Genomic DNA, 13,810 nt, shown 5'->3' with positions numbered 1-13,810 from the left:
ATTTTATTTCCTATTCTCTCTGCTCTTTTGTTTTTCCTCGTGTTAACAATTATCTTATATTTGGAAGGAAGGGGTTGTGACAAGGATGGCACAGAAGAAGGGGATCTAGAGTATTTGTGAAAATTCTATCTCTTGACCTGGATGGTCATTACAAAGATATTAACCGTATACACAGTAAGCTATACTTTTGTCCTGTGTGGTTTTTCTGCATCTGTATTTTATTTTAAATAAATCGTTTAAGAACCAAAAAAATGGTTTTTTTCCTTAGTTTTCTTTGGACCCAAGCTTAAGTCTTTCCGTATACAGTTTTATAAAATAACAGTTTTTTAAAAAGATTAACTTATTTATTTTAGAGACAGTGTGCATACGTAGGGTGGAGTGGGGAAGGACATAGGGAAAGGGCGAGAGAATCCCAAGCAGACTCCACTAAGCATGGAGCCTGACAGGGGGCTCGATCCCACAACCCTGAGATCATGAACTAAGTCAGAATCAAGAGTTGGATACTTAACTGATTGAGCCACCCAGGTGTCCCTAAAATAATGGTTTTATAAAATAAATCTTCATATAATTTTTCATACAAATCTGCAAGGTAATCTGCCTGTTATTTTTCCTGGCTCTCCCTGGATGCATGCTCTCTTCCTACACTAACCTAGATTGTTGCTCTCTGGGCCTGTTGCATCACTGTCAGCCTGATATCTGTCCTCCTCCCCTTTCTGTGTTACGTCCCCTTTCCCTTGGATCCACATTTTCTTTGTTTTCTCTTGTTTCGCCAAAATAAGAGTACATATATGTTTTTTGAGATTCTTCATGTCTAAAAATGTCTTTATTCTACTCTTATGACTCATAGTTTGGCTGGGTATAAAATTTACAACCAAATATTATTTTTACTTTAGAATCTTGAGGATAATTTCCACTGCATTCTAACTTTAAATCTTGTTAGTAAAAGGTTTATACTATACATATTCCTAAATTTTTTTGTCTGTTAGAATCTTCTCTTCAAGGCTGTTGTTTTGAAATGCCACATGTCTGTCTCTTGGTCCTAGGTACTAATCTGAAGACCTTGTCTTTTGGTTCTGGCAAATTTTCCCATAGTCTTTCTTTGATAATTTCCTCCTGTGAGTTTTTCAGTGTGCTGTTAGACCTCTTGGATTGATCCTTTAATTTTTTTAAAGATTTTATTTTAAAAAAGATTTTATTTATTTATTTGAGAGAAAGAGTGAGAAAGAGATCACAAGCAGGGGAGAAGGATAGAGGGAGAGGCAGACTCCCTACTGAGCAGGGAGCCCCATGTGGAACTCAATCATGACCTGAGCAGAAGGCAGATGCTTAACTGACTGAGTCACCCAGGTCACCAAGATTTGATTCTTTTAAGTCATCTTTACACCCAACATTGGGCTCAAACTTACAACCCTGAGATCAAGAGTCACATGCTCCAACAACTGAGCCAGCCAGGTGCCCTCAGTCCTCTAATTTTCTTTTCTCTCCTATTTTCCATTATTTTATCTTTTCATTCAACTTTTTGGGGAACTCCTTTTATCGTTAAATCCTTTTATTTTTTTCTGCTGTCGTTTTTTTTTTTAAGTTCTAAGAGGTTTAATTTGTCCCTTTTATTTTATCTTATTATTTCAGGAATGCAGTATCTTATCCTGAAGAATTATGGTGTCTTTGAAATGTTCTCTACATTTACCATCTCTGTTTTCATTGAGTTCCTCTTGGTCTTCCCTTCATGTTGGCACTTTTTTCTGATGTTTGTGACCCTTATCTGCATGTTCCTGTTTATGAGTCATGTGCTAAAAACTGACTCACGTTCTGTGTACTCGGACACTGCTTGTTAATGACTGTACTTCACTGTAAGACTGTTGCACAGATGACCAGCTGACTTATTTCTTCAAATTCTGTAGACTTAGCATGCTTCTTCAAAGAATGATCTTCCAATCTCCTGCCTAGAGGAGGGGATAGGGAGAAGCTTGGTTGCCAGAATCTTGGAGTTAGTCAAAAAGGAAACTGCTGTATCCCACTAATAATCATAGTGTGTTTCTTAACCCTCTAGTTGTCCAAACAGACTCTTACCACACACCCACTTTGTGCCTGATATCTCCATGTCCAGTCTAGTTCAGTCTCAAGGGAATATACTTATTGCCCTCTGTGGAGAGTAAGGAGTAGTGACTTAGGTTTGACACTAGAGAATGACGTCATCTTGAGGGTCTAGATGAAGCTTAAACACAGTTTTTCAACCAACACCTCATTTTTAGGCTCTCACCTTAACCCCACCTTCCTGATACCAGGTCTTCCAATTTGCTGATTCTGAAATTGCTTAGGTGCTTAGGTTTGACCCATACCCACTCCTCCAGATGATTTCTGTTCCTCTATCTTCTTTCTGTATTCATGTACTATGATTTGGGATTATAGCTATATCCTAGTTTTATTGAAAATAGTGACTGCTTTTGTTTTTTGTCCTCTTGGCTTTTGGAGTGATGTTGAGAAAAGAAATATCTCATACCACCATTTAAAAATCCCTAAGTCTCTGCCTTGGTTTTTACCTAAAACTGTGTTTATATTTTTTGTTTTTTGTAAACTTCAAATTGTCTACAATAAACATGTATTACTTTAATGACAAGAAAACATACATACAGAGTTATCCAAAAACAAGATGGCCCAAGAAGGCCTAGAGCGTCCAACCCCACATTTCCCTTCCTCTTTGGCTGAGCCAGCTGAGCCTAAGAAGAACCCTCTTCTTCATACCTCAGCTTCCTGACACCTCACAGTCATCCAGGTGGCCTCAAACACCTGCCAGAGAACACAGCCTCCAGGAAGAACATTCTTGGCTTCCTCATCTGTGGGTCAGGGCTGGCTACAGAACAGCTTTTGCCAACCACGCAAGCTCATTTGCAGGCAGTGTGGATCCCTTTAATGCATTCTGGTGGTCATGCGTCCAAAGACACAACAGTTTTGTTTTTATTAATAAAAAGAGAATTCTGTGTGTGTGAGTGTGTGTGGTGTTTTTCCACTGCACCCATAGGTTTTTCATTCCCACCAGTGCCATTCCAGTCAATAGGGGGTGAGCATTAGCTAGGTACTCTCCATTACTACTTCCTACAGACCTATCCAGTCCCTCCACTTGAACATACGAGTGGCCCTTGAGAAGTAGGCCCTGGCCCTTGGACACTCTTAAGCTTCACTTGCTTCTACCAGGTGCAAGAGAATCAGAGACCTCAAGATCTAACATACCCTTGGTTCCCACAAGCTCTGCGCTCATGTTAACAGGAACCTGGTGAGAAACCCCAAAGCAGAAATACTCCTATGTCCCCTGAGCTCTCTCTGATGCCCTGAGGACACCACTAGTTCATTTGTCCCAGAAAGGACAAGGGATTGTAGGACTGGGGCCCAGGAATGCGCTTTTCCTCCTCCTTACTCCTAGGATCATAGGCCTTAAAGTCTGACCTACGAGTGGAATTCGTTGGGAGTCCTGGGAGAATTGATCCAGCCAATTAAGTTGGGAAATTGCGCTCTGAATTGAACATATCCATCCATTTATCTCTTTCTGACTTGGTGGGCTGAGGCTTTAGGTTATTTTTACTTAATCCAGCAAAAACTATATTGGGCTTCTCCCACTTCACTGGTTTATTCATTGTTTCAGTCAGCTTTGGTTTTTTATTAAACTTAGCCTTATAAATACGTCATAAATTAACCCCATCAATACTCTGTTGCTGCACTCATGCATTTCCATTCTGGAGCTGTTGTCCAGAAGAGCTGCTAAGGAAACAGGCAGAAAAATCTCCAGTTGTGTTGCCTTTGGTGGACCTTGTGTTCCTACTTATGAATTTGTCCCTCATCTCTTTCCCAAAAAGGGTTTAGAGCAGCAAGTGTGTATGTACATATTGTCACTTGTAGAAATATATCCTCTATGAAAGTCAAATTCTCTGTGGATCACTCCCTCCCCCCTGAGAAGACCACCTATTACCCCAGTGCACTGCTCGGCTTGACGAGCCCGCGCTGAGAGGAGCCCACACACATAGGCACGAAGACAGAATTCTATTTGGAGACTGGATATCATCTTTAATTAATAATGCCACAGTCCAACATCCTTCTTGTTGCTGTAGCATGTTGAGTGTGTATATACGTGTGTGTCAGAGAGTGTGTGCATATGTGTGTGTGTGTGTGTGTGTGTGTTCCTGAACAGATGAAGGGCCGGCAGAGACTCCCAAGCAGGTCTCAGCCAACAGCTCTACCGAGCAACAATCGAAGACAGTCTCCATAGTGGCACGGAGGGTGGACTCCTGCCTCCCTTTCTCTTGGACCACATTTCCTGCATTCTGAAGGCAAAGCTGAGGCCTGCGCCAGCCCAGATTAAAGGGCTTCTTAGCAAAGATCGATCTTCAGTCCCCAGCCCTCACTGCCTCTGACCAGAGGAGGGATGTCTCCTGGGCAAAGCACAGACTGCTAGGCAAAAGTGGACAACCTGGGCCAGCCTTGGTCCCCAGGTCACACTGGGGCAGCACCACAGTGGCCCAGCCCTGGGCAGAGAATCTGCAGCTTCTGGGACCATTTGCTTAGTTCTTCTCAGAGATAATCAGGGTGGAGGCTGGCCCTTCCTGGGGCCAGCCAGAGAGGGACAGCTTCGGCCCATGGGGGCCATGTGAGCCTCATTTCCAGCCCAAACCTAAGTCTGCTGTCCTGCCATCTCCACTCTCCAGTTCCTCTCAGGCCCAGAGGTCCACAGCCCACACACGGCAGGGGAGATCAGCACGGCAGTGGGTCGCAAGGAGGCCATGAGAGACCTGGGCTGAGCTGGAAGTGCAGCCACGTGCCAGCCCTCTCCCCCATGGTCACCGCCAGCCAGAGCTCTTTGAAGTCGGATGGGACCCCCGAAGGCAAGGCAGCAAGTTCTTGGCCTAGTGCAGAAGGAGAAAACCAAACTGGCTCCGCCGTCCCATTTCCACCTGCTCTGTGTCTCAAGAAGGCGAGGAGCCCAGGTCCCCAGAACAGTGTTATCAGCTGTTGGGGAAGCACCGTTGTCCAGGCGAGGCCTCGGGCCGGAAGCTGTGTTTGTTCAGCGGGCTGGGATAGTAGGTGGTTGTGTACACATTGGTCTGCTGCAATGGGTAGAAATTGGCTCTGTCATCTGGGATCAGGTTATTCTTGTTCAGGGTCTGTGGAAGAAGGAAGGAACCAGAGAGGAAAGGGTAAGGGAGAGATGGGAAAAGGGACGGGCCAGGGCAAGGGGATCAGGCACCAGGCAGTGAAAAAACATTCTGGCCGCTGACACAGTTCACACCACCAGGGCGCCCTCCCCAGTGCCCAGCCCAGTTCAGCCCAACTCAGGGCCAGAATCCAGACACCCTTCACCTCACAGCCTCTGTATGAAGGCTCCCACCTTGAACTCCATGGGCGTGTACTTCTCATTCTTGGGGGTGCCCCCACCCTTGTAGTGCAGGTGGTTGGGGGTGGCGGGGTGGACGAGTGTGGATTCCTGGGACTGACGTTGGCAGTGCTGGCAGGACAGGTACACTGCCAAGGTCAGCAGCCCGGAGCCCAGGAAGCAGGAGACACCTGTGGCTACCAGGTGGATGAGACTGAACCCTGGGAGAGGAAGAAGCAAATGGTAAGGATAGGCCTACTGTGAAGAGGAGAGACTCCACTTCTGACAGCCTCCCAAGAAGAGGCTCTGAGACATAAAAGGAAGGGTTTTGAGGCCAGAGCCACTGAAAACAGGAAAGCTGGGCAGTCTGCCACCAGGGGCCTCTCTCACAGGACACCTGTGGTTGAGTAAGAGGAGGCCACCAGAGGGGGTGGAGCTGGGTGACTCTTCCTGAATACAAGTTTGGTAACTGCCTCCTAGTTGGGGGGCAGAGATGGAACCTCTCGGACCCCCCATACACGGTCCAGAGCAGCCAGGACCTCCACAAGGTTTGTCTCTCTGGAGCAGGAAGTGGAGAGACTCCAGATTTCAGAGCAGAGCTGGTCTCCTCTTTGGGGAGGAGGTGGAAAGACAGTGTCATGAGGTGGGGCAGGTTCCCTTTACCTCCACAGCCGGCGGCCTCCTCCGTGCTGGAGGCAGGCAGGATCACTGTGGGAAGACAAGCGGAGATGGGGTTGGTGTACGTAGGAGAGAAGGCTCCCTCTGGGGTGAGGGATATCTCTAGGAGGACCCCTGGGTCAGCGCTGAGCCATGGGACATGGTCTGGAGGCCTTCATTCCACTCTGTCCCCACTCAGACTCTGTCTCTAAGAGGGGTCAGCCCATTCACTAGAGAAGGGGCAACAGCCCCAAGCAGGCGTACCACCCACCCTGGTGTTCCATCTGAGACTTACTAAGGCTCTTTAGAAGGGGAAGGAGGCTGGGAGCTCAGGGTGGGAAGGGCTGGGGTGAAGCCTTTGGCTTCAGGGCCTACCAGGAATCTCGCTGTAGGGACAGGGACGGCTCTGGCTGCTGTTTCCGGCACAGGTGCTGGGCCCTGGGACCAGCTCTTCACAGTGCCGACTGCGGCTCTGGGCTCCATCCTCAGTGCACGCGCTCCACTCAGACCACGGGGACCAGCCTTCTGTGGGTTGCAGGCTGGCTTGAGTTTAACCGACCTGGGCCCCCCTGAGGTTGATCAGAGGGATCCAAGAGGCTCCCAGCCCTGGCCCAATGTTCTTAATACCTGGGCAAGCCTGTGTCGCACACAGTGCCTCCTCTGTGTGCAGACCAAGACAGATGTCCTCTCCTGGGGAGGGCGCGGGGCTGGTGCAGGACCTTGTGCGTTGATAGTGGCCTCCACCACAGGAAGCTGAGCATGGGGACCACGAGGTCCAGCAGGACCAGGCACCACGCACTACAAGGGGATGGGGTGTGTGAAGGGGGCTGTAGGTGCAGGCGTGACCCAAGACAGACTTCTACCCTATCCCAAGTTAGGCCACTCTGCCCTGGACCACTCTGACCCCATCACCTGCACCCCCACCCCCAGCCCATTTTTAGGGACTGCCCCTTCCTCCTCAGGGGTCCAGGGGGAAATGCAGGATGCAGAGGAGACATCAAAAACCAACCCCACTGCAAATCAAGCCTCTAATCTGGCTAACCCGTTAGGGGAGAGAAAAAAGTGACAGGGAAGATGAGGAAAGGACCCCCCTCTGCGGGAGAAGGTGGTATCTGTGGTCAGGCCACAGACTTGCTCTAGGGCCCAGTCTACAGAGTTGGCAAAAAGAAGAGGTCATCTGGTTACGAAGTATGGCCTAGGGGGTCTCCCAAATGGGGGCTCCCTGAGCCCAGGGTCACCTGGACAAGCCTGGGGGTTACAGTCCTGGTACTCGGCTGCGTCGCCTACACACGGCAGGCCTCCGTTGCGGGGCTCCGGGTTCGTGCAAGTTCTCTTGCGGACGCGGAAGCCCAGCTCGCAGTCCCGGGAGCAGGACGACCACGGGCTCCACGCGGCCCAGCCACCGCTCACCGAGTGCGGGGAGGTGCCCCCGCTGCGCAGGAGATCCTCCACCAGGCCTGGGTGGGGCACGGGTGGGGAGACTGGCCTCAGTGAGGAGCACACCCCATAGCCCCACTCCCGCCCCACAGGCCTCCCGGCTCCTTTCAAGCCACGTGATCCACCTCCCTGCTCTCTGTCCGACTCTGGCCTACCCCAGTCCCGCGCCAGCGCTCTGGGCCTGGGAGGGAGTGGGGCGCGGCGCTGTACCGTCTGTGTCGCAGGCTCCCGAGCCATCCGCTGGGCAGGTTCTGGTCTCTGTCCTCCTCCTGCCAAACTGCAGGCCGTGGGGGTCCGGCAGGGGCGCGCGGCACGTGAAGCGGAAACGCTGCTCCTGCCGCGCCCCACCCTGAGTCACGTTCACCGGCAGCCACGGTGTCCACGGCGTGTTGCGCCTCACTTCTGGGCAGCCCTCGGGATTGCACGTCTTGAATTCCTTGGAATGGGAGCGGGTGCTGTCTGGTGGACCTGCAGCCCCAGGCCTGCCCTGGGCCCCGCCTCCCCCCACCCTTCCCTAGGGGCAGGTCCTCGGCAGGGCCTCACCACACCACAGCCAGGGCAGGAGTTGCCGTTCTCACAGGACCGCCGCCGCGATTGCACGCCGCCCCCACAGTTGCTGCTGCACTTATTCCAGGAGCCCCATGACGCCCAGAAGATGGGCACCGGGCAAGGCGTGTTTTCGTTACAGAACCTGAGGGGAAGGGTGTGTGGGGGGGAGCAGTCATCGCACTAGGGAGCAGGCACCCCCTTCCCTAACAAGAGGTCACTGGGAGTGCAAGCCTGAGAAGGACAAGAGTCCACTGGCTCACTCGTAGAATCCAGGCCACTTCCTAGGGGGCCGGGCAAGTCTGGGACTGCAGGGCTAGCTTGCCTCCAAAACCTCTGGCCACACGCTCGCTCACCGCTCCTCCCGGCTCTTGCCCACGCAGATGCGGCCGCCGTGGCGGGGCGCGGGGTTGCTGCAACTTCGCTGGCGAACCTGGAATCCGATCCCACAGGACGTGCTGCATAGGGCCCACGAGGACCACGGGGTCCACGCCCCATTCCTGGTGGGGTCATAGGGGACAGAAACAGGTGACCCTCCGACTTCTAGCTACTCAGATCTATCTATATCTGGGCGGGTGGGTTTTATATTGTTATTAGACAGTGATTCTGGGAAATGGCAGCTCCTAGCCAGGTCGGCTCAGGCAGACTTATTTATTTGTTCCTGTATTCATTCATTCCTCAAACATGTGTTGAGGGCCTTTTTCCAGGGCTAAGGGCATAGAGATAGGACCCAGGGCCTGGAGATACTAGTGGGGCCAAAGGACACATTCTCTAGAAAAGTCTCCATTTGCCTTTTCAATATGCAAACTTGGTTTCATCTTTCTGGGTTGCCCAACCCTTGCACTCAATGCCACGCTCTCTCCCCTGTTCTCCAACATTCCGTGCTTTGCTCCAATCTCAGACACCACTCACTATTGTCTACTTTGACTCCAATTTTCAAGTTTTGGCTATATCACTTACTGGCTGTCTGAGCCTGGGCAAGTTACTGAAAATGTCTGTGCCTCATAAAACTCTGATCTTTAAAGTGAGGATAATGATTGTATTCCTACCCCATGAGGTTGTTTTGACAGTTCAGTCAATACATGTGTAGAGAATTGAGTTATTTTAAGAGAATCCAGGGTCATACTTATAGAGGATGGCAATCCAGGATGGGCACCAGCTCTGCCTACTGTACCACCATCCCATGCTATCCCTCGTGTTTGGAACAGCAAGGCTTATTGAGGCCATGATCTGTGACTCTGGGCCTGTCCAGCCTTCCTGTTTGTATCAAGAGCCCCCACAAGGCAGAGACTTCTTTCCCACTAGAGTGGAGGGCTCATATTTTAGCCACCTCTCCAGTTCCCTGCACGGTTCTGAAGTGGCTTCTGTCCCTTTGTGGGAACACCTGTCTGGGGATGCCTCATTTCCTCTATTCCACCCCAGCCCCTTTTCCAGTCCAAAGCAGCCACCATCCAAGTATCTTCACATACCTGGAACAGTTGGCAATGTGGATGGCTGGCCCCAGGCAGTCTCGTCCCCCACAGCGGGGTCGGGGGGAGTCACAGGCTCGGGCCCGACAAAGGCAAGAGCCTGAATTGTCCCCATCCAAGTGCTCGCATGGTTGCCATGGTGACCACTGGCCGAAGCCCCCATCCCGAGTCACGTTTCGAACCTGCAGATACACATCAGTGGGTCAAAGGAGGCAGAGAGAGGGAAGATACCAGGTCCCAGGGGACACGCGGATACTGATGGAGAGTCATAGCATGAATTGGGGGGAGAGGTCCCAGGTGGGGAGCATGAGAGGGTTCTCACAGGACACGCTGTTATGTTCTGGGTCCAGAGGCTCATGTTGGAGCTGTCCTCAAGTGTGCTGCAACGTTGCTGCTTCCCGTCCCAGCCGCAGTATGGGTCCCGTGCCCCCAGGCACGCCCTGCCAGACAGAGGTCCTGAGACTCAAGCCTGCTGGCCTCCCAGCCTCACCTGTATCCCATGAGCACACCTAGCCACTCCCCTCTGGGTGCCCTGATCCATCCAGTTGCCCTCCACAGTAATAACTAAGCTCACTGAACACCTTCTGTGTGTCAGGAATAATTTTAAACACTTTATGAGCATGAGTTAATTTAACACAACAACCCAATGCAGGAGGTACTGTTATTATCCCCTTGTTATATGGAGGAAACCCAGAGAGCTGAACAAGGACTCAAACCTTTGCCTTCCAGGGCCCACACACTTAACCTTGCCTTCCCCAAGCCTGGGTGCCCCGTGTTCCCCATCTAGGCCCACAGGAGAAGATAAGGGGAACAGAAATCCAAGGCAACAGTGCTGTGCCTCTCTGCCAGACACTATGATGATAGCTCCATAAAACACGAGTGATGGATGAGGGACGGTCCGGCTCAGGGTTCTCAGCCCTGGTTGCACACTAGAATCACGAAAGAAGCTTTTAGAAAACACCAATACCTGCCCCGTCCATACAAAAATGTCCAGGGAGGAAGGAGGAGGTTTTAAAAGCTCCTATGTGATTCTAATGGAAGCCAAGGTGAGAATTACTGGGATCCACAACACCACATTTTCATTGTATAAAGGAAGAGACAGTCACAGAGAGGGAAGAGGAGTGTCACCTAGATCACATGAATTACACATGGCAAAGCTGAGGCTAGAGACTAGAATTCTTCTTTCTAGGAGCCTAGACTTCTTGACCATGATTCTTCCACCATGGTCCTGCCTCCCAGCTCCCAGCTGGAGGCTGTGTCTGACTTCACCCCCTGAGGGAACCTAGCCCCATGCCTCAAGCCACAGGCATAGGGTCAGGGAACACCAAGGCATGGTCCCCTCCTGGGCACCCACATGCCTGTGCTGCTCAGCAGCAGGAACCAGAGTCAAGGGCGTCAGCATCATGAGAATGAATGCAGGCTGCCAAGAGAGGGAATCACGTGGCTCACATCCCTTTTCCCGGGCTCTCAGGGCTGGTCTATCTGCAATGACCTAGAGAAGGTAATGGTTCACACACCAATGAATGTCCCGGATGCCTCCACTTCTCACGTTCTAGGGCTCCTCTCTTCCCTTTCTCCTTCAGATGTATTCATTGTATCCTTTATAGTTTTTCTTTTAAATATTTTATTTATTTATTTGTCAGAGAGAAAGGGAGAGAGAGAGAGGCAGCACACAAGCAAGGAGAGAAGCCAGCAGAGGGAGAAGCAGACTCCCTGCTGAGCAAGGACCCTGAGGTGGGGCTTGATCCCAGGACCCTGGGATCATGACCTGAGCTGAAGACAGACATTTAACCAACTGAGCCACCCAGGCGTCCCATCCTTTGCAATTTTTTTTTCAAAGATTTATTTATTTATTTGACACATACACACACAGAGAGAGAGAATCCTTTGCAGTTTTTAACAACAACAAGAAGTTAATGTTGGGGGTCCCTGGCTGGTTCAGTCAGAAGGGTGTGTTATGCTTGATCTCATGGTCATGCGTTTGAGCTCTACCTCAGGTGTGGAGATTACTTAAACTAAATAAACAAATAAAACTTTTAAAACAAATCTCTAAATAGTAAGATTTCAAGGAGGAGAAAAAGAGCGTAGAAATTATGGAATCAGAATTGGCTATTCATTGCTAAGTAAACGGAGTATCAGATTCTGGAGCCTGAAGGAAGTACCCTCTGCTGGGATGAACCCATAGCCAACCCCAGGGGATTCTGGGTCCCTTCTGCCTCCCCTTCCCAACTTCCACCCCTTTTACCAGACCTGGCTGCTCCCCAGCAGTGGGCCTGCAAGACAGGGTCTAGAGAGAGCACTGGGAGTGGGGGCAGAAACTGGAGGCCAGGAAGCAGAATAGGCTTCAGGTAAAGGGAGGTGGGGGGAGTCCACACCATGACGTGACTCTGCAGAGGGATTTTTGATGGGCCAAAGCGGCCAAGGATGTCAAGGGTGAAAGGAATCTATGAAGGAGTCAAGGGTTTTCTCCTTTTGGTGTCTCCAGGATAGAATCTTTCTTTCTTCTCAAAGCTTCAGGGAGAGTCTCCCGTCAGGTGAGTTCTTTATTTTCAGTGGAGTTCAATGGACCATGTCAGGTTCCGAAGACAAATAAGGTTATATGAGAGAGCTCACCAAGCAGGGGGTGGGGCTTTCCCTTGTTGCCAGAAGCAGCTGAAGATGCTGCCCCTTGCTCAGGCAGCCCGTGACCTCATTTAAGGGGGGTGATGCCTGGGGCTTCAGTGGGTGAGGCCCATGCTGGACCCCAGCAAGCACACTATCGCCTGCCCAGGAATCCAGAATGCTCATTTTACTCAAAAATCTGTTTCCATTTTATTGACTCAAGGACAATTTGTGTAAATTGTACAATATAAGTGTGTTCATATTTTCATTTGGGGCCACTGGTTTGATGCGGGGGGTGTTTCACCAGCAGAATGCATCAAACTAGACACCATGGGACTAGATACAGTACATAGGCAAAGTAGTCCCAGCAACATGTGGTTTCGAGATTCTGCTCTCTGGCTGATGCATGGACCAAACTTGCCACTAGCAAATCCAGCCCATCAGAACTCACTGAAGCCCACACTCCTGAGGGTATTTCCGTCAGGTCTCAGAAGGCAGACTCAAACTCCAGAACCAGCTGACAGGGCACTTCAGAAGCAACACAAATTAAATAAAAGAGAGCCATGACTAGGGATGAATAATAATAATAAATAAAATTCTACTCATCAGAAACGAATGTCTGTCAGTAGAGAAAATGGAGAAGAACAGAAAATTGGAATCAGTTTGTACAAGATAAAAGCAGGTGATTCTTGAGGAATGCAATTTTGCCTCATGCTACTTCTTTCATCCACGGTCTAGCCAGTAGACTAGACTTTTGACGTCAAATTGCAAACTCCTAGGGATCTTTTAAAAAGCTTCAGCAAACAAAATTTAAAAAACCCCCCTATCTCTGGGCATTAGGGACCAAAGTTGGCCCAGCCACTGGAAGCTTTTAAACACTCCCCAGGTGATTCTCAGGAACAGCATGGTGGAGAATTGTTGTTCCAGGGCCATGTTGGTCAGGGCTCCCAAGCCAAGAGACCAAAAGCCTTGTCTTTCCAATCCATGACAGAATAAGAAGGAAGGGAAGAAAAGCCCAGACTGGCCCCAGAACCCTGACTTGGGGTCCCTTACCCTCTCAGCCGGCTCTCAGTTCTCCCAGACAAGAAAGAAACCAGATTGTCCACAGACATGCCTGCTCTGCCCTTCCCCGCTCCTGGCCGCCTGACGGGGCTTACACGACTCCCCCAGAGCCAATATTCAAGCTCTCTTCCTGGCCACATTTGCTGCTTTTGGCCCAAGACCACTCCAAAGCTTACAGAGCAGGGAATGTTCTTAACCAAATTAAAGCTCCAAGGAGAGAATTAAAGCGTGTCTGCCTGCAAAAATGGGTATCAGTTGATTGTTCCTTTCATAAAAGCGGCCATTAGACCAATAACATATCACCATGTCTTCTTTACTGCAGTGTCTCAAGCAGCCATTACAAAAGGGAACAGGTTCATTCCGTGGGCTGGGAAGCAGGACGGAGACGGATGGTGTAAGTTGAAGAGCAGGCAGATTCCAGCAGGGGGGAGCACTCGTCTCCCAGCGGGAGCTGTCCAAGGTGGAGAGTGGGAGCAAGTGGCCATCATTTCAGATGGCCAAGGAGGAAAACCCAGATTTCCTATAGGGAGTGAGGTTGGAAGGACTCTCTAAGCCACCTTCCTGAGCCAACCAGTGTAGACACCCCCACACCCCCTCCAGTGCGGCATGAAAGGCATGCTGGAGGGAGGGAGGAGGCGGTTCACACATAAAACACTTGCTTTGCAGAGCTTGTCAGCAG

At 50.4% G+C, this 13,810-nt stretch overlaps 1 protein-coding gene across 2 annotated transcripts in view; it reads right to left on the bottom strand.

Annotated features, from left to right (window-relative positions):
* Positions 1-4,033: 4,033 nt before the first annotated feature.
* The window catches only part of SEMA5B (semaphorin 5B), a 113,708-nt gene continuing 103,931 nt past the window's right edge, over positions 4,034-13,810 (bottom strand). For both annotated transcript variants that reach the window (XM_044252204.1, XM_044252202.1), the window contains exons 12-22: positions 9,791-9,908; positions 9,469-9,650; positions 8,356-8,499; positions 7,997-8,144; positions 7,664-7,889; positions 7,255-7,473; positions 6,644-6,814; positions 6,392-6,541; positions 6,023-6,067; positions 5,375-5,580; positions 4,034-5,150 (exon numbers count right to left, since the gene is read on the bottom strand). In XM_044252204.1, the coding sequence (XP_044108139.1) occupies positions 4,992-5,150; positions 5,375-5,580; positions 6,023-6,067; positions 6,392-6,541; positions 6,644-6,814; positions 7,255-7,473; positions 7,664-7,889; positions 7,997-8,144; positions 8,356-8,499; positions 9,469-9,650; positions 9,791-9,908 (1,768 nt within the window). In that variant the 3' untranslated portion in view covers positions 4,034-4,991. The remainder of the gene's footprint in view (positions 5,151-5,374; positions 5,581-6,022; positions 6,068-6,391; positions 6,542-6,643; positions 6,815-7,254; positions 7,474-7,663; positions 7,890-7,996; positions 8,145-8,355; positions 8,500-9,468; positions 9,651-9,790; positions 9,909-13,810) is intronic.

The sequence above is a fragment of the Neovison vison genome, chromosome 6, assembly GCF_020171115.1.
Source record: "Neovison vison isolate M4711 chromosome 6, ASM_NN_V1, whole genome shotgun sequence".
Classification (NCBI taxonomy): domain Eukaryota; kingdom Metazoa; phylum Chordata; class Mammalia; order Carnivora; family Mustelidae; genus Neogale; species Neogale vison.
Note: the sequence above shows the minus strand (reverse complement) of the source record. Positions and strands in the feature narration are given on the sequence as shown.